Below are 26,639 nucleotides of genomic sequence, written 5' to 3'. Positions count from 1 at the left end.
ATTTCAATTATCATACTTATAATGAAGTCCAATTTCAGAGGATATGAAAAATGATATGGATAACTCGGGCCAGAAACAAATACAACTTACACAATGATCATACAGGCCCATAGCATACCATTATTCTTGCATATATGTCAGAGACTACAGGAAAAAAAAACATTCACAAATTTCTGACTTTTTTTTTTGTACAATATAGATCTGTCATTACTAATTTAGTATGAGAGTTTTAGAACAGTGTTATAGTCAATGCCTGTGGATAGTCTAAATTTGTGGTACTGCAGTGCTGATGTGCATGCAGTCTTTCCTCAATTTGCAAACTTGTTTGCATGAGAAAATACTGTAATCATTTGTGGCACACAGTAACTGTTACATGATCAACCAATTCTTCAAGTCACATTGCTGTGCACATGTTTTTAAATCGAATGTTGATTAAAATATGAAACGCCCCCAAGCTTATCGACTGTCTTCAGTCGATAAAGTAGGAGTAGATTACGTCAGTCTACCAAACCCGGTTATATCTCTTAAACATTGGCATATTCAGTATTCAATCTCAGAAATTTTTGCAATTTTATCATGAAATGGTACTGATGTTTGAAAGAAGAAAATTGTTCCGACAGAATTCTTTTTCTTCAAGATTTTTCAATATCCAGCAATATCTCTGACTCACAGATGTTTTTGTATAAATTAATAATCCTGATGATGGGCCTGTGAAAGCATAAAAGCAGGTGTTGGCTTCAAAAGTACAATTGGACATGAGTTTATTATAGGGTTTTTTCCCCAGCAGATGGACCCAGGCACATTCCAACTTGATACATTAATGTCAGGATGAGTTTTCTAGACTTCATTACATTATGTTATGACCTGTGACACGATAGCAGTAATCTGATTAAGTGCCCTTTATCTGATCATCACAGAGCTTCAAATTCTGTCTCATTTAATGCAGAATTACCTGATTTAATGGAAATCTCTCACCTTTTAATGTGAGGTGAGTTTAAGAATTATTCACAGAGAAATTGCTTACCAAGGGATTTCAATCTACTGATTACATCCTATTTTGGTCAGAATTATTTTGAGTTTTCTATTTTCTTTGTCTGAAATTTAGATGTAACTTATTGGAAAAAATTTCTTAGTTTATTTGTGAAATTAAAAAACAAAATTTAAATTGCTTGACCAGCTGAAAAGACAATGGAAGGTGTTTATTTCTTAAAGAAACATAAATAAATTTTAACAAGGATTTAAGTTTTGAAAACATAGATACATGCAGCTGCAGATTGAAGAATATTGGCAAGTGTATCACAAAAATGGATTAAAACTGCAAAGAATTATGGGAACATGTTTTTAGAAGTAATAATGGATTAATTTAGACCATGAAGTTGATTCATATGATACTATGCCAGACTGTCTATACCAGTGATTGAAACACCATTCCATTTCCTTTGGTTAAGCCAGAGACCTGTGTTTGAGAAATTGTCCAACCAGTTTTTGTCATTTATGTGACCTTATGACTGAGATAATTAAATTTCTTCTTTAAATCCTAACATAATCTATGGTCTCTGATCATTTTTCTTTCACAGTCTAAAACTTTGTAATGCTGGTAGAAAAACTCAACATGTTTCCGTGTGAAACTTTCATACACAAACAGGGTTGTTCACTGAAGGTAGTGGTGTCCATATTAAACACAAGCTTGTTGTTTCTGTAAAATGTCTCCTAATACATTAAAAAGGAGTTTGTTAAAATTAAATTTCTGAGTTAAGGATTAGGGACAAGGCCAAAAATGTGAATGCATACTAGCCTTACAAATATTTTGTGTTCCTGTAATATGTACAAACAACAGGATAAGCAGAGAGATTTTTTTGTTAACCATCTTATAAAGTATTTCTGAAATCCAAGTTTTGTTTATTTTTTTACACAGCCCGTCAGCTTGGGGAGTCTCGCTCTCACAGAAAGTGTGTTGTCACGATATAACCAGACTGAAGCTAAGATATGGCAGTCCGGACCTTTCCCACAATATGAGTCAATAAACAGTCAGAACAGGTAAACAAATGTGTTGGTGAGCGGGTTTTGAGGGCGGTTGTGGGTATGGAGGTTTAAGGGAAGGGTTGTTCGTGGGGTTAAGGACAGTGTTGTAGGAAGGGTTTTAGGTGGGGTTGAGAGCAGGTTTGTGAGTGAGGTTTAGGGTAGGGTTGTGGGGAGGGTTGTGGGTGGGGTTGAGACGAGGGTTGTGGTTGGGGTTTAGGATGCGGTTGTGGGGAGGGTTGTGGGTGGGGTTGAGACGAGGGTTGTGGTTGGGGTTTAGGATGCGGTTGTGGGGAGGGTTTTAGGTGGGGTTGAGAGCAGGGTTGTGAGTGAGGTTTAGGGTAGGGTTGTGGGGAGGGTTGTGGGTGGGGTTGAGACGAGGGTTGTGGTTGGGGTTTAGGATGCGGTTGTGGGGAGGGTTTTAGGTGGGGTTGAGAGCAGGGTTGTGAGTGAGGTTTAGGGTAGGGTTGTGGGGAGGGTTGTGGGTGGGGTTGAGACGAGGGGTGTGGTTGGGGTTTAGGATGCGGTTGTGGGGAGGGTTGTGGGTGGGATTGAGAGCAGGGTCATGTTGAGGGTTGTGGGTGGGATTGAGAGCAGGGTCATGTTGAGGGTTGTTGGTGGGGTTAAGGGCTGGAGTTAATGAGGAAGTCAAGAGACCAAGGATTTTGAACCCAATAAAACAATAAGTGAGAAGTAAGCAGGGAAAAGTTTGATAAAAAGGAAGTGAAAGAAAAGGCAGATGGAAGGCTTATGGGTTAGAAAGAGAAGATTAGAAAGAAAGAAATAAAAGAAATTTTTCAGATATATTTGTGACTTTGATGTACACACAAATATGTACATCAAAGTCACGAATATAACCGAGATCTCTTCCTGTTTCAATAAGAGAAAACATAGTTGGAAACTTTGGCACACAGCAAGAATCTATATTACCTTGGAAATCAATTAGAAACAACGTATTTAAATGTAATGAACTTTACCATTTCTCGATGGAACATAAGCTACGTGTAATGTAATCAAACAAGAAGCAGAAGACATAACTGGAGCAGCGAAGCACACCTTAAACAGTAATTGAATGTGTGATTGCCTAGCCACAGGAAACCTCATTGACTTGGTATCAGAGTCAGATTGAACAAACAAATTTCATTAACTTTGTCTCGATCAGGTGATCTGTCGTAGTCATATTTCATCAGAGACAACTATTGGTTGTTTGTGAACAGGGAAATGGTCTCTCTCCATCATCAATGACAACTACTGGTGGTTTGTGTACAAGGAAGTAGGTCTCTCTACGTCATCAGTGACAACTACTGGTGGTTTGTGTACAGGGAAGTAGGTCTCTCTATGTCATCAGTGACAACTATTCGTTGTTTGTGAACAGGGAAGTAAGTCTCTCTCCATCATCAGTGACAACTATTGGTTGTTTGTGAACAGGGAAGTAGGTCTCCATCCATCATCTGTGACAACTATTTGTCATTTCAGAACAGGGAAGTAGGTCTCTCTCCGTCATCAGTGACAGCTATTGGACGTTTGTGAAAGGGGATGAAGGTTTCTCTCCATCTTCAATGATAACTATTGGTTGTTTGTGAACAGGGAAGTGGTCTCTCTCCATCTTCAATGACAACTACTGGTGGTTTGTGTACAGGGAAGTAGGTCTCTCTCCATCATCAGTGACAGCTATTGGACGTTTGTGAAAGGGGATGAAGGTTTCTCTCCATCTTCAATGACAACTATTGGTTGTTTGTGAACAGGGAAGTGGTCTCTTTCCATCTTCAATGACAACTACTGGTGGTTTGTGTACAGGGAAGTAGGTCTCTCTCCATCATCAGTGACAACTATTGGTTGTTTATGAACAGGGAAGTAGGTCTCTCTCCATCATCAGTGACAACTATTGGTTGTTTGTGAACAGGGAAGTAGGTCTCTCTCCATCTTCAATGACAACTACTGGTGGTTTGTGTACAGGGAAGTAGGTCTCTCTCCATCATCAGTGACAACTATTGGTTGTTTGTGAAAGGGGATGAAGGTTTCTCTCCATCTTCAATGACAACTATTGGTTGTTTGTGAACAGGGAAGTGGTCTCTCTCAATCTTCAAGGACAACTATTGGTGGTTTGTGTACAGGGAAGTAGGTCTCTCTCCATCATCAGTAACAACTATTGGTTGTTTATGAACAGGGAAGTAGGTCTCTCTCCATCATCAGTGACAACTATTGGTTGTTTGTGAACAGGGAAGTAGGTCTCTCTCCGTCATCAGTGACAGCTATTGGACGTTTGTGAAAGGGGATGAAGGTTTCTCTCCATCTTCAAAGACAACTATTGGTTGTTTGTGAACAGGGAAGTAGGTCTCTTTCCATCTTCAATGACAACTACTGGTTGTTTATGAACAGGGAAGTAGGTCTCCCTCCATCATCAGTAACAACTATTGGTTGTTTATGAACAGGGAAGTAGGTCTCTCTCCATCATCTGTGACAACTATTTGTCATTTGAGAACAGGGAAGTAGGTCTCTCTCCATCATCAGTGACAACTATTGGTTGTTTGTGAACAGGGAAGTAGGTCTCTCTCCATCATCAGTGACAGCTATTGGACGTTTGTGAGAGGGGATGAAGGTTTCTCTCCATCTTCAATGACAACTATTGGTTGTTTGTGAACAGGGAATTAGGTCTCTCTCCATCATCTGTGACAACTATTTGTCATTTGAGAACAGGGAAGTAGGTCTCTCTCCGTCATCAGTGACAACTATTGGTTGTTTATGAACAGGGAAGTAGGTCTCTCTCCATCATCAGTGACAACTATTGGTTGTTTGTGAACAGGGAAGTGGTCTCTCTCCATCTTCAATGACAACTACTGGTGGTTTGTGTACAGGGAAGTAGGTCTCTCTCCATCATCAGTGACAGCTATTGGACGTTTGTGAAAGGGGATGAAGGTTTCTCTCCACAGCAACTATTGGACGTTTGTGAAAGGGGATGAAGGTTTCTCTCCATCTTCAATGACAACTACTGGTGGTTTGTGTACAGGGAAGTAGGTCTCTCTCCATCATCAGTGACAACTATTGGTTGTTTATGAACAGGGAAGTAGGTCTCTCTCCATCATCAGTGACAACTATTGGTTGTTTGTGAACAGGGAAGTAGGTCTCTCTCCATCTTCAATGACAACTACTGGTGGTTTGTGTACAGGGAAGTAGGTCTCTCTCCATCATCAGTGACAACTATTGGTTGTTTGTGAAAGGGGATGAAGGTTTCTCTCCATCTTCAATGACAACTATTGGTTGTTTGTGAACAGGGAAGTGGTCTCTCTCAATCTTCAAGGACAACTATTGGTGGTTTGTGTACAGGGAAGTAGGTCTCTCTCCATCATCAGTAACAACTATTGGTTGTTTATGAACAGGGAAGTAGGTCTCTCTCCATCATCAGTGACAACTATTGGTTGTTTGTGAACAGGGAAGTAGGTCTCTCTCCGTCATCAGTGACAGCTATTGGACGTTTGTGAAAGGGGATGAAGGTTTCTCTCCATCTTCAATGACAACTATTGGTTGTTTGTGAACAGGGAAGTAGGTCTCTTTCCATCTTCAATGACAACTACTGGTTGTTTATGAACAGGGAAGTAGGTCTCTCTCCATCATCTGTGACAACTATTTGTCATTTGAGAACAGGGAAGTAGGTCTCTCTCCATCATCAGTGACAACTATTGGTTGTTTGTGAACAGGGAAGTAGGTCTCTCTCCATCATCAGTGACAGCTATTGGACGTTTGTGAGAGGGGATGAAGGTTTCTCTCCATCTTCAATGACAACTATTGGTTGTTTGTGAACAGGGAATTAGGTCTCTCTCCATCATCTGTGACAACTATTTGTCATTTGAGAACAGGGAAGTAGGTCTCTCTCCGTCATCAGTGACAGCTATTGGACGTTTGTGAAAGGGGATGAAGGTTTCTCTCCTTCTTCAATGACAACTATTGGTTGTTTGTGAACAGGGAAGTGGTCTCTCTCCATCTTCAATGACAACTACTGGTGGTTTGTGTACAGGGAAGTAGGTCTCTCTCCATCATCAGTGACAGCTATTGGGCGTTTGTGAAAGGGGATGAAGGTTTCTCTCCATCTTCAATGACAACTATTGGTTGTTTGTGAACAGGGAAGTGGTCTCTTTCCATCTTCAATGACAACTACTGGTGGTTTGTGTACAGGGAAGTAGGTCTCTCTCCATCATCAGTGACAACTATTGGTTGTTTGTGAACAGGGAAGTAGGTCTCTCTCCGTCATCAGTGACAACTATTGGTTGTTTGTGAACAGGGAAGTAGGTCTCTCTCCGTCATCAGTGACAACCATTGGTCATTTGTGAACAGGGAAGTAAGTCTCTCTCCGTCATCAGTGACAACTATTGGTTGTTTATGAACTGGGAAGTAGGTCTCTCTCCGTCATCAGTGACAACTATTGGTTGTTTGTGAACAGGGAAGTAGGTCTCCATCCATCATCAGTGACAACTATTGGTTGTTTGTGAACAGGGAAGTTGGGTCTCTCTCCATCATCAGTAACAACTACTGGTCATTTGTGAACAGGGAAGTAGGTCTCTTTCCATCATCAGTAACAACTACTGGTCATTTGTGAACAGGGAAGTAGGTCTCTCTCCATCATCAGTGACAACTATTGGTTGTTTGTGAACAGGGAAGTAGGTCTCTCTCCATCATCAGTGACAACTATTGGTTGTTTGTGAAAGGGGATGAAGGTTTCTCTCCATCTTCAATGACAACTATTGGTTGTTTGTGAACAGGGAAGTGGTCTCTCTCCATCTTCAATGACAACTATTGGTGGTTTGTGTACAGGGAAGTAGGTCTCTCTCCATCATCAGTGACAACTATTGGTTGTTTATGAACAGGGAAGTAGGTCTCTCTCCATCATCAGTGACAACTATTGGTTGTTTGTGAACAGGGAAGTAGGTCTCTCTCCGTCATCAGTGACAACCATTGGTCATTTGTGAACAGGGAAATAAGTCTCTCTCCATCATCAGTGACAACTATTGGTTGTTTATGAACAGGGAAGTAGGTCTCTCTCCATCATCTGTGACAACTATTTGTCATTTGAGAACAGGGAAGTAGGTCTCTCTCCATCATCAGTGACAACTATTGGTTGTTTGTGAACAGGGAAGTAGGTCTCTCTCCATCATCAGTGACAGCTATTGGACGTTTGTGAGAGGGGATGAAGGTTTCTCTCCATCTTCAATGACAACTATAGGTTGTTTGTGAACAGGGAATTAGGTCTCTCTCCATCATCTGTGACAACTATTTGTCATTTGAGAACAGGGAAGTAGGTCTCTCTCCGTCATCAGTGACAGCTATTGGACGTTTGTGAAAGGGGATGAAGGTTTCTCTCCATCTTCAATGACAACTATTGGTTGTTTGTGAACAGGGAAGTGGTCTCTCTCCATCTTCAATGACAACTATTGGTGGTTTGTGTACAGGGAAGTAGGTCTCTCTCCATCATCAGTGACAACTATTGGTTGTTTGTGAACAGGGAAGTAGGTCTCTCTCCATCATCAGTGACAGCTATCATCAGTGACAGCTATTGTTTGTGAAAGGGGATGAAGGTTTCTCTCCATCTTCAATGACAACTATTGGTTGTTTGTGAACAGGGAAGTGGTCTCTTTCCATCTTCAATGACAACTACTGGTGGTTTGTGTACAGGGAAGTAGGTCTCTCTCCATCATCAGTGACAACTATTGGTTGTTTGTGAACAGGGAAGTAGGTCTCTCTCCGTCATCAGTGACAACTATTGGTTGTTTGTGAACAGGGAAGTAGGTCTCTCTCCGTCATCAGTGACAACCATTGGTCATTTGTGAACAGGGAAGTAAGTCTCTCTCCGTCATCAGTGACAACTATTGGTTGTTTATGAACTGGGAAGTAGGTCTCTCTCCATCACCAATGACAACTATTGGTTGTTTGTGTACAGGGAAGTAGGTCTCTCTCCGTCATCAGTGACAACTATTGGTTGTTTGTGAACAGGGAAGTAGGTCTCCATCCATCATCAGTGACAACTATTGGTTGTTTGTGAACAGGGAAGTTGGGTCTCTCTCCATCATCAGTAACAACTACTGGTCATTTGTGTACAGGGAAGTAGGTCTCTTTCCATCATCAGTAACAACTACTGGTCATTTGTGAACAGGGAAGTAGGTCTCTTTCCATCATCAGTAACAACTACTGGTCATTTGTGAACAGGGAAGTAGGTCACTCTCCATCGTCAGTGACAACTATTGGTTGTTTGTGAACAGGGAAGTAGGTCTCTCTCCATCATCAGTGACAACTATTGGTTGTTTGTGAAAGGGGATGAAGGTTTCTCTCCATCTTCAATGACAACTATTGGTTGTTTGTGAACAGGGAAGTGGTCTCTCTCAATCTTCAAGGACAACTATTGGTGGTTTGTGTACAGGGAAGTAGGTCTCTCTCCATCATCAGTGACAACTATTGGTTGTTTATGAACAGGGAAGTAGGTCTCTCTCCATCATCAGTGACAACTATTGGTTGTTTGTGAACAGGGAAGTAGGTCTCTCTCCGTCATCAGTGACAACCATTGGTCATTTGTGAACAGGGAAATAAGTCTCTCTCCGTCATCAGTGACAACTATTGGTTGTTTATGAACTGGGAAGTAGGTCTCTCTCCATCACCAATGACAACTATTGGTTGTTTGTGTACAGGGAAGTAGGTCTCTCTCCGTCATTAGTGACAACTATTGGTTGTTTGTGTACAGGGAAGTAGGTCTCCATCCATCATCAGTGACAACTATTGGTTGTTTGTGAACAGGGAAGTAGGTCTCTCTCCATCATCAGTAACAACTACTGGTCATTTGTGAACAGGGAAGTAGGTCTCTTTCCATCATCAGTAACAACTACTGGTCATTTGTGAACAGGGAAGTAGGTCTCTTTCCATCATCAGTAACAACTACTGGTCATTTGTGAACAGGGAAGTAGGTCACTCTCCATCGTCAGTGACAACTATTGGTTGTTTGTGAACAGGGAAGTAGGTCTCTCTCCATCTTCAATGACAACTACTAGTGGTTTGTGTACAGGGAAGTAGGTCTCTCTCCATCATCAGTGACAACTATTGGTTGTTTTTGAACAGGGAAGTAGGTCTCTCTCCGTCATCAGTGACAACCATTTGGCATTTGTGTACAGGGAAGTAGGTCTCTCTCCATCATCAGTGACAACTATTGGTTGTTTGTGAACAGGGAAGTAGGTCTCTCTCCATCATCAGTGACAACCATTTGTCATTTGTGAACAGGGAAGTAGGTCTCTCTACATCATCAGTGACAACTATTTGTTGTTTGTGAACAGGGAAGTAGGTCTCCCTCCATCATCAGTGACAACTATTGGTTGTTTGTGAACAGGGAAGTAGGTCTCCCTCCATCATCAGTTACAACTATTGGTTGTTTGTGAACAGGGAAGTAGATCTCTCTCTGTCATCAGTGACAGCTATTGGTTGTTTGTGAACAGGGAAGTAGATCTCTCTCTGTCATCAGTGACAGCTATTGGTTGTTTGAACAGGGAAGTAGGTCTCCCTCCATCATCAGTGACAACTATTGGTTGTTTGTGAACAGGGAAGAAGGTCTCCCTCCATCATCAGTTACAACTATTGGTTGTTTGTGAACAGGGAAGTAGATCTCTCTCTGTCATCAGTGACAGCTATTGGTTGTTTGAACAGGGAAGTAGGTCTCCCTCCATCATCAGTGACAACTATTGGTTGTTTGTGAACAGGGAAGAAGGTCTTCCTCCATCATCAGTTACAACTATTGGTTGTTTGTGAACAGGGAAGAAGGTCTTCCTCCATCATCAGTGACAACTATTGGTTGTTTGTGAACAGGGAAGAAGGTCTTCCTCCATCATCAGTTACAACTATTGGTTGTTTGTGAACAGGGAAGTAGATCTCTCTCTGTCATCAGTGACAGCTATTGGTTGTTTGAACAGGGAAGTAGGTCTCCCTCCATCATCAGTGACAACTATTGGTTGTTTGTGAACAGGGAAGAAGGTCTTCCTCCATCATCAGTTACAACTATTGGTTGTTTATGAACAGGGAAGAAGGTCTTCCTCCATCATCAGTGACAACTATTGGTTGTTTGTGAACAGGGAAGAAGGTCTTCCTCCATCATCAGTTACAACTATTGGTTGTTTGTGAACAGGGAAGTAGGTCTCCCTCCATCATCCGTGACAACTATTGGTTGTTTATGAACAGGGAAGTAGGTCTCCCTCCATCATCCGTGACAACTATTGGTTGTTTATGAACAGGGAAGTAGGTCTCCCTCCATCATCCGTGACAACTATTGGTTGTTTATGAACAGGGAAGTAGGTCTCCCTCCATCATCCGTGACAACTATTGGTTGTTTATGAACAGGGAAGTAGGTCTCCCTCCATCATCCGTGACAACTATTGGTTGTTTATGAACAGGGAAGTAGGTCTCCCTCCATCATCCGTGACAACTATTGGTTGTTTATGAACAGGGAAGTAGGTCTCTCTCCGTCATCCGTGACAACTATTGGTTGTTTATGAACAGGGAAATAGATCACTTTACGTCATCAGTGTATAATGTTTTATAAAACATGGAAAATGAAATATCATTTTTTCTCGTACTTAGATTTAAGAAGTCGGTTTATATGGTTAGATAATATAAAACCGAACATTGAGGAACACAAGCTGTTTAATATTTTGTCAGTGGTTGTTTGACTTTGTCATGAATGTTTTGCTGAAGGGAAGGTTGGTTGAGGATGACAATTACAATATATAACTAAATGAAAATAGATCTGTGTGATTTAGATTAAGTTGTCTATATAACTGTGTTTCAGACAAGGAATTCTAGCCTACCTCATACAGTGCTATAATGTTGACGTGGCCAATTTGTCCCCAGTATCGCATCAAATGATGTGTAAAGCATGCTCTAGGTAAGACAACTAAAAGGTAGGGAGTCACAGTTATCACCCAGTACTTCTCCCTCAGATATTACAAGGTAGAGGGTCACAGTTATCACCCAGTACTTCTCCCTCAGATATTACAAGGTAGAGGGTCACAGTTATCACCCAGTACTTCTCCCTCAGATATTACAAGGTAGAGGGTCACAGTTATCACCCAGTACTTCTCCCTCAGATATTACAAGGTAGAGGGTCACAGTTATCACCCAGTACTTCTCCCTCAGATATTACAAGGTAGGGGGTCACAGTTATCACCCAGTACTTCTCCCACAGATATTACAAGGTAGGGAGTCACAGTTATCACCCAGTATTTCTCCCTCAGATATTAAAAGGTAGAGGGTCACAGTTATCACCCAGTACTTCTCCCTCAGATATTACAAGGTAGGGGGTCACAGTTATCACCCAGTACATCTCCCTCAGATATTACAAGGTAGGGAGTCACAGTTATCACCCAGTACTTCTCCCTCAGATATTACAAGGTAGGGAGTCACAGTTATCACCCAGTACCTCTCCCTCAGATATTACAAGGTAGGGAGTCACAGTTATCACCCAGTACCTCTCCCTCAGATATTACAAGGTAGGGAGTCACAGTTATCACCCAGTACCTCTCCCTCAGATATTACAAGGTAGGGGGTCACAGTTATCACCCAGTACCTCTCCCTCAGATATTACAAGGTAGGGAGTCACAGTTATCACCCAGTACTTCTCCCTCAGATATTACAAGGTAGGGAGTCACAGTTATCACCCAGTACCTCTCCCTCAGATATTACAAGGTAGGGAGTCACAGTTATCACCCAGTACCTCTCCTTCAGATATTACAAGGTAGGGGGTCACAGTTATCACCCAGTACCTCTCCCTCAGATATTAAAAGGTAGGGAGTCACAGTTATCACCCAGTACTTCTCCCTCAGATATTAAAAGGTAGGGGGTCACAGTTATCACCCAGTACCTCTCCCTCAGATATTAAAAGGTAGGGAGTCACAGTTATCACCCAGTACTTCTCCCACAGATATTAAAAGGTAGAGGGTCACAGTTATCACCCAGTACTTCTCCCTCAGATTTTATACGTTAGGGGATTGCTCACACTCATTCCAAGCATTATTAACTTATAATCTATGAACAAAAAATACCATGAAATCAGTAAATCCCTGACTGTTGGGCTATCAATGGAATCTATTATCATTTTTCTATTATCGTAAAATTAAGACAGGAAACCACTGTTCAAAATGTTAAAATTGATAAAGTTTTGAAAGTTTTATTAAAGGAAAAATCATCAGTAGTTAGTGGGAGTGAAAAATCAAATCCAAAAAAATTTATCTTGAATGACATACAAAAAATATGCCGTAATTAAGGCCATGATGTGGCTGACACCTAATTTTTGTTACACACATATTACATGACATTGTAATATCACCTGTGGTGAATTGTCCAACCTGTCATTAATGGGTAGTACCTAACAGTATACACATATCAAGAAATAAGTAAGAATACTGTGGGTCTTTTTGTCAGAATTGCCACTACTGGTTTCACAAACCTGCATCAGTTAGAGGAAGATGAAGGCCAACCGCTAGCTAGCTTCCGGATAGGAGAGGAAAGGTCAAAGGGCAAACGAAGGAGCCAAGTAGGAGAACTTCCCCCAAGGATCCCTGTTAGCCCCGCTCTTCTTGTGGAGATGCTCTCAGGAATATACTATATCATGTAAGTTGAAACCCAAAGGGAGATAATCAAATTATCTTTCCTTGTAAAATAGTCATCCTCTCATTAATCGGGGAAATATCTTATCTAGCCTTGATGTATATTGCTACTGGCAGTCAATGATTTTATTTAAAGATCATTTGATAGAACTTGAAGATGATTTTGACAGAACACGATTTGTGATGATCAGGACTTCGTATTAAGTAGTTGGTATCTGGTTTTTGTAGGTATAATGGACAAACTTCTGCAGGGATTAAGGCAGCCGTAGATATACATCACAGAGCCTGCTACGAACTCTATGCAGATGTATTGTTGGTAAGGAACTTCATTTTTCATGGTTTAAAACTTAAAATGGAAACTGTACTTGTAATACTAATAATCCTGTCATAAAGGGGGAGCAACTCTAATTTTAATGGGGAAAAGAAATTTGTCAATCAGGGGGAACAACTCTAATTTTAATGGGGAAAAAAAATTGTCAATCAGGGGGAACAACTGCAATTTTGATGAGGAAATCGAATGTGCAAATAACATGGAACAACTCATATCATAGTGAGGAAAACAAGTTTGTCAATAAGGTGGAAAAACTCTTATTTCAGTTTGAAAAATAAATCTGAAAATAAGGGCAACAACTCTTTTTATAAGTGAGAATAATTCTAATTCGAGGGAGGGGAACAATTTTGTCAGTAATGAGGAACATTGCTGTCAGTAGAGGCAGATAAATCATTCATCAGTGATGAAAAAAAATAACAGGGGAAAATTTTGTCAAAGAGTGGGAACAACTTTATCATTTTAAGGAAAACTAATCTTTCAGTATTTGGAAACAACTCTGAATTCAGTGACACCAAGCCATGTTTCAGGTAGTGATACAGCTCTTAAAGATGGCAAATGTTTTGTGTTTTCAGGTTACAAATGCTATACGTAACTCGCTTCAGTGTAATGCAGCTGGACATTCAGACGGTCCAATGGGGATCAGTATGTCGCTGACTCCGGCCACCTCTGGTCACATGATTTCTAAATCAGCTATCACAAATGCCTCCTTCAGGGCACGCAAACTGCCAGGTAAGGCAACTCTGATGTGTACGAAATTACAGTGAATTCCTGTTAATGTCATGTTCATTATGACAAATTAGAAGTTAGGTTTAGGAAATTTAACTGTGGTATGTTTTGAATCTTTTCACAGATTTTGAATTTTACGAAGATTTTGTCATCGAGGATCTTATGCTTCTGTATTAAATATTTGGACTAAATTTAAATGATGTATTTTGGAAAAGTATATGAAATTTTAATCTCTACAACATTTCTAATTTGATAATAATACACACCTTCTGAATTCAGTAGTGTTGAAGGATGACGATTCTGAAATATCTCAATTCTTATTTTCCTGTCCTCTACAACAAGAAAGATGTGTAGAAAAATAAAAAGGAGCTTATTTGATATTCAAAAAGAAATTTCTAAAATTGTAAAATAAATGATATTCAAATCTTAAATGTTCGTATCTGTCATGAATGAAACATTACTGTGCCTTAACGTCGTGTCATTGATCAGAATTAGCAGTGAGTAATATTACCTGAGGTAATATTTAATAGTATGCTATAAGTATAGCTGTTTATTTTTTGTACAGAGGATATAAGTATACCAACTACAGAGGAAGGAATAAAACTGCAGACTATTGAGGAAGATGGAGATGTGCATAAGCCTGTACTCAAGTTATCAAAGTCAGGAAAACTCTCGGCAGCATTTGGAAAAAAGGGAGAAAAGTTCAAATTAAAAGATTCCAAGAAAGAAGGGGACATTACTCCCCGACAGAACGGTGACTCTGTTGACAGTGTTCAAGTAGGGGTTGTGAAAAATAGCTCTCGATCCATTGTAGATAATATAGAAATGCAGAAATTTTCGACTCATGAAGACTTGGAGGAGAAAACAAGCAGCAGCGGGGGTAGTAGTATTCTTCATATGGCTAAATTAAAAACAACAAGCGCACTAGGACTTACAAAGGAACTGAAAAATAAACATTCTCGAAATCCATCTTCTTCATCTGTGAATACGGAGAATTATAGTACAGATTTATAGAATGACTCTAGCTACTAGTTTGTTTTAATGATTTTGCAGTAAGGTTCATGATGTAGGAAGAATTTAATATTTTTTCAAGGCTATGGAGAAGTTTTGTATAATTATTGTGATAGAATCTTGTTTATGTTAGGACAGTAACTCTATTTATAGGATAGTAAAATTTAGTGAAAAGTTTCAATATAACTTTAAATTTGGCAGGGTCCAACTGTGGAACAAATTTTGAAATTTGATACGTTGACTTTCAGTACATGTTGAAATATTTCAAATAATTGGTAGCAATGATATGAAAAACTCTTTGAGAGACTCCTTGTAGCTAAGGCCTCAGAGACTGGAATTCTTTGAGAGCCTCCCTTTAGCTAAGGCCTCAGAGACTGGAATTCTTTGAGAGCCTCCCTTTAGGCAAGTCCTCAGAGACTGGAACTCCTTGAGAGCCTCCCTTTAGGCAAGTCCTCAGAGACTGGAACTCCTTGAGAGCCTTCCTTTAGCTAAGGCCTCAAAGACTGGAATTCTTTGAGAGCCTCCCTTTAGGCAAGTCCTCAGAGACTGGAACTCCTTGAGAGCCTCCCTTTAGGCAAGTCCTCAGAGACTGGAACTCCTTGAGAGCCTCCCTTTAGGCAAGTCCTCAGAGACTGGAACTCCTTGAGAGCCTCCCTTTAGCTAAGGCCTCAAAGACTGGAATTCTTTGAGAGACTCCCTTTAGCTAAGGCCTCAAAGACTGGAATTCTTTGAGAGCCTCCCTTTAGGCAAGTGACATTTCCTTAAGGCAAGGTCACAATAGAGAGGGGAGACTCTCTTAGGTCAAGAGACTCTATTTCTTTCAAAGTTGTTTATATATATATATAAATCTCAAGGAGTAGTGTTTTACAGTAGTAAGTTAGTTTGATTAAACAACATTAAGATAAACAGTGATGTATAAATAGCTTTTAGTATTTATTGATTTTGAATGACAGAAGACATAGTAAAGTATGACTTTTGTTAACCGAGACTGCCACACTAGATTCTAAGTTAGATCAGCACAAGATTACAGCAGACCAATTAATGCTGTATATTTCAGACCTTAAATGGTGTGAATTACCTCAAATTACAAAATAAAGATATGGTGCTGAGTGCCGTAAAAAAATTGTGCTGATGGAGTTAAGGAGTCATGCTAGCTTTATATATAGATAGCAAATGTCACTGAGGCATACCTATGATCAACAAAATGATTGGGACAGTCATACCTGTCATTAGAAGTTTGAACGGGACACGTATACTTGTCATTAGAAGTTTGAACGGGACACGTATACCTGTCATTAGAAGTTTGAACGGGACACGTATACTTGTCATTAGCAGTTTGAACAGGACACGTATACCTGTCATTAGAAGTTTGAACGGGACACGTATACCTGTCATTAGAAGTTTGAACGGGACATGTATACCTGTCATTAGAAGTTTGAACGGGACACGTATACCTGTCATTAGCAGTTTGAACGGGACACGTATACCTGTCATTAGCAGTTTGAACATGACACGTATACCTGTCATGAGAAGTTTGAACGGGACACGTATACCTGTCATTAGAAGTTTGAACGGGACACGTATACCTGTCATTAGCAGTTTGAACATGACACGTATACCTGTCATTAGAAGTTTGAACGGGACACGTATACCTGTCATTAGAAGTTTGAACGGGACACGTATACCTGTCATTAGCAGTTTGAACATGACGCGTATACCTGTCATTAGAAGTTTGAACGGGACACGTATACCTGTCATTAGAAGTTTGAACGGGACACGTATACCTGTCATTAGCAGTTTGAACGGGACACGTATACCTGTCATTAGCAGTTTGAACGGGACAGGCCCAACTGTCATTAGCAGTTTGAACGGGACAGGCATACCTGTCATTAGCAGTTTGAATGGGACAGGCATACCTGTCATTAGCAGTTTGAACGGGACAGGCATACCTGTCATTAGCAGTTTGAACGGGACAGGCATACCTGTCATTAGCAGTTTGAACGGGACAGGCATACCTGTCATTAGCAGTTTGAACGGGACAGGCATACCTGTCATTAGCAGTTTGAACGGGACAGGCATACCTGTCATTAGCAGTTTGAACGGGACAGGCATACCTGTCATTAGCAGTTTGAACGGGACAGGCATACCTGTCATTAGCAGTTTGAACGGGACAGGCATACCTATGATCAACAGTTTGATCAGGACACATATCTTATGTTATAAATGATACATGCCGTTGCCTTTATATTTTCTCCCAACTGCTGGAGTTGCTTCCCTTCTTCTGAACTTTCTGATGATATATACGGTTTTCTGAATTGCATATCTTTTAGCTCTTATTTATATTTGAGTTTAAATGCAGAATTTTAGTGTAATTTAATTGATGTTTAATGAAGTTTTAATGTCTTTTAAAAAATTATTTAATGATCATGACTTAACGCTGACAAAATCAAGCTAGAAAGGGAGACAACTGATACAAATAACTGAAGCAGGACCTGTGTGTTCAATCTTCCTTTCAGTTATAAACCAAACATTTCGTGAACTTTTCATTTTGTGGAATTTTAACATTGGATGCAACAAAGAGTATTATAATAACTGTTAAGGAATTATCTGTGAGGCTGTACTAATCAGTGTACTATAGGGGTATTCGACTGCGCAATGTATGACATTAATAAAAGTCAGTAAACTATGAGGTTTCTAATGTAGATTTTCATTTTTTGTCTTATTGTCTGAATTTTTTGAGCACACAAAAAATAACAAACATACACATAAAATCAGTTCTAATGGAAGTGAAAACAATTTATGAGCTGATACCAGCAAAATGGTCTAAATGATTTGTCCAATGAAATTGTACAGGATTTATTCCCATCAAATACAACAGAATATTGATTTCTAATGTGTTGTCTTGAAATTTTAAAATTGAGAAAAAAAACAGATGCAAGTTTTTTTGTATATATATACATTCCAACTTAATATTTCAAGAGTGCTTTACCACTGTAAACTAAAACATGCACCACATTTGCATGTATCAAGCTATTACAGGGAGAATACAAATCTCACATTACAGGCATATAAAGGATGATTTTTTTTTAATTTTCAGTCATTTCTACTTTGATGTAAACGATTTGTATTCTTGTTTCAGTATATTTGTGGTTACAGTTGTTGATATACAGGGTTCTACTTCATTGTGTAAAAAATATAAAAGATATCAATACTGGGCTGATCATAGACCTCAGCTTGGACAAAAATCAAATTTGATTTTATTTTTATTCGTCAAATTCATGTGTAAATATCCCAAAGTCTTTACAAATACGGTATATGTGGTAATGTAGTATCTGTTAGGAAATTAATTGTTTATTGTATTAACTTTGCAAAATTTAGTAAATATTTGATTTTCTTAGAGGAAGATTTAACAAAACCCAATTCGTTTTGGTATATAGAATACAAAGCTATCATGTCCTTTTTGGCTGTAGAGATATTACATTCTGTACCAACCCAAAATATCAGTTGGTTAATAGAAATCATGTTTTATTAGTATATTATGGATAAATGTTATCAGTTTATAGATACAGCCAAGTTGATGGGTAGGACCATGACTACAAGGCAAAACTTACTCCATTGATTTGGAATCCTATGCATCTTATTATAGGTTTTCATATATACTGTCTTGCTATTCAAAATAACTAGTATTTAAAAGCTCCAGAATAAGGTGATTCATTTTAACTTGGACAAGGTTTGTTTTATTCATGGTGTGTATGTGTGATTTTACATATTATAGATTTGGGTAGGGTGTCATCGTGACTGACCAGGGATGTCAATGTTTAGCTTGTGTGTTTCTCGTAATAAAGATGTCTATTTCTTCTACATGTGTGTTGACTTTTTATACGCCGCCAGAGGTGGTCGTATATTGTCGTCATCTTCTGTCTGTCCATCCGTACGTCCGTCCGTATGTCCATTTCTTGTGAACGCAAAACCTCCTTAACTAATCATCAGATTTTCATGAAACTTGCTCAATGTCACTACTACAATGGGTAGATGTGCATGAAGGGGCAATTTTACGGTTCATTGATTTTTGTAAGATTTATGCCATTTTCAACTTTGTATCTGTAGCTTGCTCTTAGTGGAGCTTTGTGAACGCAACTCCTCCTAAACCAATCATCAGATTTTCATAAAACTTGCTCGATGTCACAACTACAATAGGTAGATGTGCATGAAGGGGTGATTTTACGGTTAATTGATTTTTGTAAGATTAATGCCATTTTATCTTGATCTTTATATTTTGTGGTGGCATATATTGTGTCCACAGCACTCTTGTTATATTTGTTATACAGGACTTTTTTCCTGTGTGTGTAACCCTGGTAAATACTAGCATCAATATACCGCTCGGAATATATGGTGCCCATGTAGGTACTCAGGAATAATGCTTAGCCATGCCCCACACCAGCATTGCTTGTAACCCCCGGAAACTTGAGGACGAGTTATTTCCTGGAGGGAGAGTATATAACCCTGGTAAATACTAGCTGCAATATACCGCTCGGCTAGAGAGAACTTCTCTTTAGCTCAATCGGTTGAGTGTCAGACTAGTAAGCCAAGGGTTCTGGGTTTGAATCCTGGCTGAAGCATTGAAATAAATAATGACCTTTGTTACTTGGTGTATCTTCAAATTGTCCTATGTTCATGGTGTTTTTGTTAACAATTCTTGTTATTGCTTTCTTGAGAGGTCCTGGATGCATATTGGTTGTGAATTACCCATTTTTGGGACAGCAAACAGATGGAGCGGTCCTTAGACACAGTGCTGTACATAAGGTGATGGGAGATACCTAGGCATCGATGCCCTTAGTGATGCAGAAGGACGAATAAGGAAGTTGCCTAAGATCTAGTACTACAGACTGTGACAACAACTGGCAGATGAGAGAGTCGACCAGCCCCTGGTTCAGCCTGATCCACCTAGCTAGCACATCTGGAGGATAACTTGTAAAATGTAAAATCGTCTAAAGCAGAAGTGACTGTCCAGCTTAAGATTACTTCAGCATATTCAAGGTTCTAATAAAAAATATTTTGAAACAACAAGTATCAAGTCAAAGGTATTGACAGAAAATTTGAAGCAGCATTATTAAACAAAAAAGTTTTGAGAATAAGTGATTTTAAAGCAGTATTTCTGTTTGTCAGTTTGAATACATACCAGGCATGTCACTTTTATGAAACAAAAGCAGCTTACTTTTCCAGTGCAACTGGTATTATTCATTCAATTTTTCATGCCCATCAAACACTTGACAATGGATGATGATGTGACATTGCCTGTCCCTGCTCCAACCGTCCATTTGTCCATCATTAACTTTTATTTGCTTGAACATCTCCTACCACAGTGCTACCACATCTACAACAGTCTATTTTGTATGTTCCATATTGCATTTTGCAATATTTACTTGAAACTTTTCTTATTTCAATTTAAAACGTTGATGGTGAATAAAATTAATGAGATTAACCAATTAAAAAAATGTAGAAATTTTATTCCTCGCTTTACACCAACTCAAACAATGTTAATAATGAACTAAAGAAGATTTAAATGCATGTTGAATAAAGCCAGACATCTATCACATGCTCATTACTGACACAGGTGTCACATCATTACAGACACGGGTGTCCAATCATTACAGACACGGGTGTCACATCATCACAGACACGGGTGTCAGATCATTACTGACACAGGTGTCACATCATTACTGACACAGGTGTCACATCATTACAGACACGGGTGTCCAATCATTACAGACACGGGTGTCACATCATCACAGACACGGGTGTCAGATCATTACAGACACGGGTGTCAGATCATTACAGACACAGGTGTCACATCATTACAGACACGGGTGTCAGATCATTACAGACACAGGTGTCACATCATTACTGACACAGGTGTCACATCATTACAGAAACGGGTGTCACATCATTACAGACACAGGTGATAGATCAGGTGTGATATCATTACAGACACAGGTGTCACATCATTACAGACACGGGTGTCACATCATTACAGACACAGGTGTCAGATCCTTACAGACACAGGTGTCAGATCATTACAGACACAGGTGTCACAACATTACAGACACAGGTGTTAGATCATTACAGACACAGGTGTCACATCATTACAGACACAGGTGTCACATCATTACAGACACATGTGTCACATCATTACAGACACAGGTGTCACATCATTACAGACACAGGTGTCAGATCATTACAGACACAGGTGTCAGAACATTACAGACACAGGTGTTAGATCATTACAGACACAGGTGTCACAACATTACAGACACAGGTGTTAGATCATTACAGACACAGGTGTCACAACATTACAGACACAGGTGTTAGATCATTACAGACATAGATGTAAGATCATTACAGACACACGTGTTAGATCTTTACAGACATAGATGTCAGATCATTACTGACACAGGTGTCACAACATTACAGACACAGGTGTTAGATCATTACAGACACAGGTGTCATATCATTACGGACACAGGTGTTAGATCATTACAGACACAGGTGTCATAACATTACGGACACAGGTGTCACATCATTACAGACACAGGTGTTAGATCATTACAGACACAGGTGTCAGATCATTACAGACACAGGTATTACATCATTACAGACACAGGTGTCAGATCATTACAGACACAGGTGTTAGATCATTACAGACACAGGTGTCATATCATTACGGACACAGGTGTTAGATCATTACAGACACAGGTGTCATAACATTACGGACACAGGTGTCACAACATTACACAGACACAGGTGTCACATCATTACAGACACAGGTGTCACATCATTACAGACACAGGTGTCAGATCATTACAGACACAGGTGTCACATTACAGACACAGGTGTCACATCATTACAGACACAGGTGTCACATCATTACAGACACAGGTGTCACATCATTACAGACACGGGTGTCGGATCATTACAGACACAGGTGTCAGATCATTACAGACACAGGTGTCAAAACATTACAGACACAGGTGTCAGATCATTACAGACACAGGTGTCACATCATTACAGACATATTACAGACAGAGGTGTCAGATCATTACTGACACATGTGTCACATCATTACAGACACAGGTGTCACATCATTACAGACACAGGTGTCACAACATTACAGACACAGGTGTCACAACATTACAGACCCAGGTGATAGATCAGGTGTCATATCATTACAGACACATATGTCAGATCATTACAGACACAGGTGTCACATCATTACAGACACAGGTGTCACATCATTACAGACACAGGTGTCACATCATTACAGACACAGGTGTCATAACATTACGGACACAGGTGTCACAACATTACAGAAACAGGTGTTAGATCATTACAGACACAGGTGTCAAATCATTGCAGACACAGGTGTTACATCATAAAAGACACAGGTGTTACATCATTACTGACACAGGTGTCACATCATTACAGAAACGGGTGTCACATCATTACAGACACAGGTGTCACATCATTACAGACAAAGGTGTCATATCATTACAGACACAGGTGTCAAAATATTACAGAAACAGGTGTTAGATCATTACAGACACAGGTGTCACATCATTACAGACACAGGTGTCATATCATTACAGACACAGGTGTAACATCATTACAGACACAGGTGTCACAACATTACAGACACAGGTGTTACATCATTACAGACACAGGTGTCACATCATTACAGACACAGGTGTCACATCATTACTAACACAGGTGTCACAACATTACAAACACAGTTGTTAGATAATTACAGACACAGGTGTCACATGGTCATTACAGACACAGGTGTCATTCATTACAGACACAGGTGTCAGATCATTTCAGACACAGGTGTCACAACATTACAGACACAGGTGTCACATCATTACAGACACAGGTGTCACATCATTACAGACACAGGTGTCAGATCATTACAGACACAGGTGTCACAACATTACAGACACAGGTGTCACACAGGTGTCACAACATTACAGACACAGGTGTCACATCATTACAGACACAGGTGTTAGATCATTACAGACACAGGTGTCACATCATTACAGACACAGGTGTCAAATTATTACACACACAGGTGTTAGATCATAACAGATACAGGTGTTAGATCATTACAGACACAGGTGTCACAACATTACAGACACAGGTGTCATATCATTACAGACACAGGTGTTAGATCATTACAGACACAGGTGTCACATCATTACAGACACAGGTGTCAGATCATTACAGACACAGGTGTCACATCATTACAGACACGGGTGTCACATCATTACAGACACAGGTGTCACATCATTACAGACACAGGTGTCAGATCCTTACAGACACAGGTGTCAGATCATTACAGACACAGGTGTCACATCATTACAGACACAGGTGTCACATCATTACAGACACAGGTGTCACACAGACACAGGTGTCACATCATTACAGACACAGGTGTCACATCATTACAGACACAGGTGTCACATCATTACAGACACAGGTGTCACATTACACACAGGTGTCACATCATTACAGACACAGGTGTCAGATCATTACAGACACAGGTGTCACATCATTACAGACATATTCACATCATTACAGACACATTACAGACACAGGTGTCACACCATTACTGACACAGGTGTCACATCATTACAGACACAGGTGTCAGATCATTACTGACACAGGTGTCACATCATTACAGACACAGGTGTCAGATCATTACAGACACAGGTGTCACATCATTACAGACACAGGTGTCACATCATTACTGACACAGGTGTCAGATCATTACAGACACAGGTGTCACATCATTACAGACACAGGTGTCACATCATTACAGACACAGGTGTCACAACATTACAGACACAGGTGTCAGATCATTACAGACACAGGTGTCAGATCATTACAGACATGGGTGTCAGATCATTACAGACACATTACAGACACGGGTGTTACATCATTACAGACACATTACAGACACAGGTGTCACATCATTACAGACATAGGTGTCAGATCATTACAGACACAGGTGTCACATCATTACAGATACAGGTGTCAGAAAATTACAGACACAGGTGTCAAAACATTACAGACACAGGTGTCACATCATTACAGACACAGGTGTCACATCATTACAGACACAGGTGTCACATCATTACAGACACAGGTGTCACATCATTACAGACACAGGTGTCAGATCATTACAGACACAGGTGTCACATCATTACTGACACAGGTGTCACATCATTACAGACACATTACAGACACATTACAGACAGAGGTGTCAGATCATTACTGACACATGTGTCACATCATTACAGACACGGGTGTCAGATCATTACAGACACGTGTCATTACAGACACAGGTGTCATATCATTACAGACACAGGTGTAACATCATTACAGACACAGGTGTCACAACATTACAGACACAGGTGTTACATTATTACAGACACAGGAGTCAGATCATTATAGACACAGGCGTCACAACATTACAGACACAGGTGTCACAACATTACAGACACAGGTGTCACAACATTACAGACACAGGTGTCACAACATTACAGACACAGGTGTCACAACATTACAGACACAGGTGTTAGATCATTACAGACACAGGTGTAACATCATTACAGACACAGGTGTCACAACATTACAGACACAGGTGTCACAACATTACAGACACAGGTGTCAGATCAATATAGACACAGGTGTCACAACATTACAGACACAGGTGTCAAATCATTACAGATACAGGTGTTAGATCATTAGAGACACAGGTGTCATAACATTAAAGACACAGGTGTCACAACATTACAGACACAGGTGTCAGATCATTACAGACACAGGTGTTACATTATTACAGACACAGGAGTCAGAACATTACGGACACAGGTGTAACATCATTACAGACACAGGTGTCACAACATTACAGAAACAGGTGTTAGATCATTACAGACACAGGTGTCACAACATTACAGACACAGGTGTCACATCATTACTGACACAGGAGTCACATCATTACATACACAGGTGTCAGATCATTACAGACACAGGTGTCACAACATTACAGACACAGGTGTCAGATCATTACAGACACAGGTGTCACATCATTACAGACACAGGTGTCACAACATTACAGACACAGGTGTCACATCATTACAGACACAGGTGTCACAACATTACAGACACAGGTGTCACATCATTACTGACACAGGTGTCACATCATTACAGACACATTACAGACACAGGTGTCACATCATTACAGACACAGGTGTCACATCATTACAGACACAGGTGTCAGATCATTACAGACACAGGTGTCACAACATTACAGACACAGGTGTCACATCATTACAGACACAGGTGTCACATAGATCATTAAAGACACAGGTGTCACAACATTACAGACACAGGTGTCACATCATTACAGACACAGGTGTCACATCATTACTGACACAGGTGTCACAACATTACAGACACAGGTGTTAGATCTTTACAGACATAGATGTCAGATCATTACTGACACAGGTGTCACAACATTACAGACACAGGTGTCACGTGGTCATTACTCCCACAGGTGTCATAACATTAAAGACACAGGTGTCACAACATTACAGACACAGGTGTCACAACATTACAGACCCAGGTGTCACATCATTACAGACACAGGTGTCACAACATTACAGACACAGGTGTCTCAACATAACGGACCAGCAGGACACATAATTACAGACACAGGTGTCACAACATTACAGACACAGGTGTCAGATCATTACAGACACAGGTGTCAGACACACATTACAGACACAGGTGTCAGATCATTACTGACACAGGTGTCACATCATTACAGACACAGGTGTCACATCATTTCAGACACAGGGTGTCACAATTACAGACACAGGTGTCACAACATTACAGACACAGGTGTCACATCATTACAGACACAGGTGTCACATCATTACAGACACAGGTGTCACAACATTACAGACACAGGTGTTAGATCATTACAGACACAGGTGTCACAACATTACAGACACAGGTGTCAGATCATTACAGACATAGATGTCAGATCATTACAGACACAGGTGTCACATCATTACAGACACAGGTGTCATTACAGACACAGGTGTCACATCATTACAGACACAGGTGTCATATCATTACAGACACAGGTGTAACATCATTACAGACACAGGTGTCACAACATTACAGACACAGGTGTTACATTATTACAGACACAGGAGTCAGATCATTATAGACACAGGCGTCACAACATTACAGACATAGGTGTCACAACATTACAGACACATGTGACACAGGTGTCTGATCATTACAGACACAGGCGTCACAACATTACCGACACAGGTGTTACATCATTACAGACACGGGTGTCAGATCATTACAGACACCGGTGTCGGATCATTACAGACCTGGGAGTCAGATCATTACAGACACAGGTGTCACAACATTACAGACACAGGTGTCAGATCATTACTGACACAGGTGTCACATCATTACAGACACAGGTGTCACATCATTACAGACATAGGTGTCAGATCATTACAGACACAGGTGTATTAAAGACACAGGTGTCAGATCTGTACAGACACAGGTGTTAGATCATTACAGACACAGGTCATTACAGACACAGGTGTCAGATCATTATAGACACATTACAGACACGGGTGTCAGATCATTACAGACACAGGTGTCACATCATTACAGACATGGGTGTCAGATCATTACAGACACAGGTGTCAGATCATTACAGACACATTACAGACACAGGTGTCAGATCATTACAGACACAGGTGTTACATCATTACAGACACGGGTGTCACATCATTACAGACACGGGTGTCAGATCATTACAGACACAGATGTCGGATCAT

The 26,639-nt window shown here is 40.1% G+C and overlaps 1 protein-coding gene across 1 annotated transcript in view; it reads left to right on the top strand.

Annotated features, from left to right (window-relative positions):
• Nucleotides 1–14,733, top strand: part of LOC132561242 (hyccin-like) — a 114,915-nt gene extending 100,182 nt beyond the window's left edge. The window contains exons 7-12 of the mRNA XM_060225972.1: nucleotides 1,916–2,037; nucleotides 10,829–10,924; nucleotides 12,460–12,648; nucleotides 12,873–12,960; nucleotides 13,548–13,704; nucleotides 14,267–14,733. Of these exons, the coding sequence (XP_060081955.1) occupies nucleotides 1,916–2,037; nucleotides 10,829–10,924; nucleotides 12,460–12,648; nucleotides 12,873–12,960; nucleotides 13,548–13,704; nucleotides 14,267–14,715 (1,101 nt within the window). The 3' untranslated portion in view covers nucleotides 14,716–14,733. The remainder of the gene's footprint in view (nucleotides 1–1,915; nucleotides 2,038–10,828; nucleotides 10,925–12,459; nucleotides 12,649–12,872; nucleotides 12,961–13,547; nucleotides 13,705–14,266) is intronic.
• Nucleotides 14,734–26,639: the final 11,906 nt, after the last annotated feature.

Source organism: Ylistrum balloti, unplaced genomic scaffold (genome assembly GCF_031769215.1).
Source record: "Ylistrum balloti isolate Yb309-2 unplaced genomic scaffold, AGI_CSIRO_Ybal_v1 Utg371184, whole genome shotgun sequence".
NCBI classification, from domain to species: domain Eukaryota; kingdom Metazoa; phylum Mollusca; class Bivalvia; order Pectinida; family Pectinidae; genus Ylistrum; species Ylistrum balloti.
Note: the sequence above shows the minus strand (reverse complement) of the source record. Positions and strands in the feature narration are given on the sequence as shown.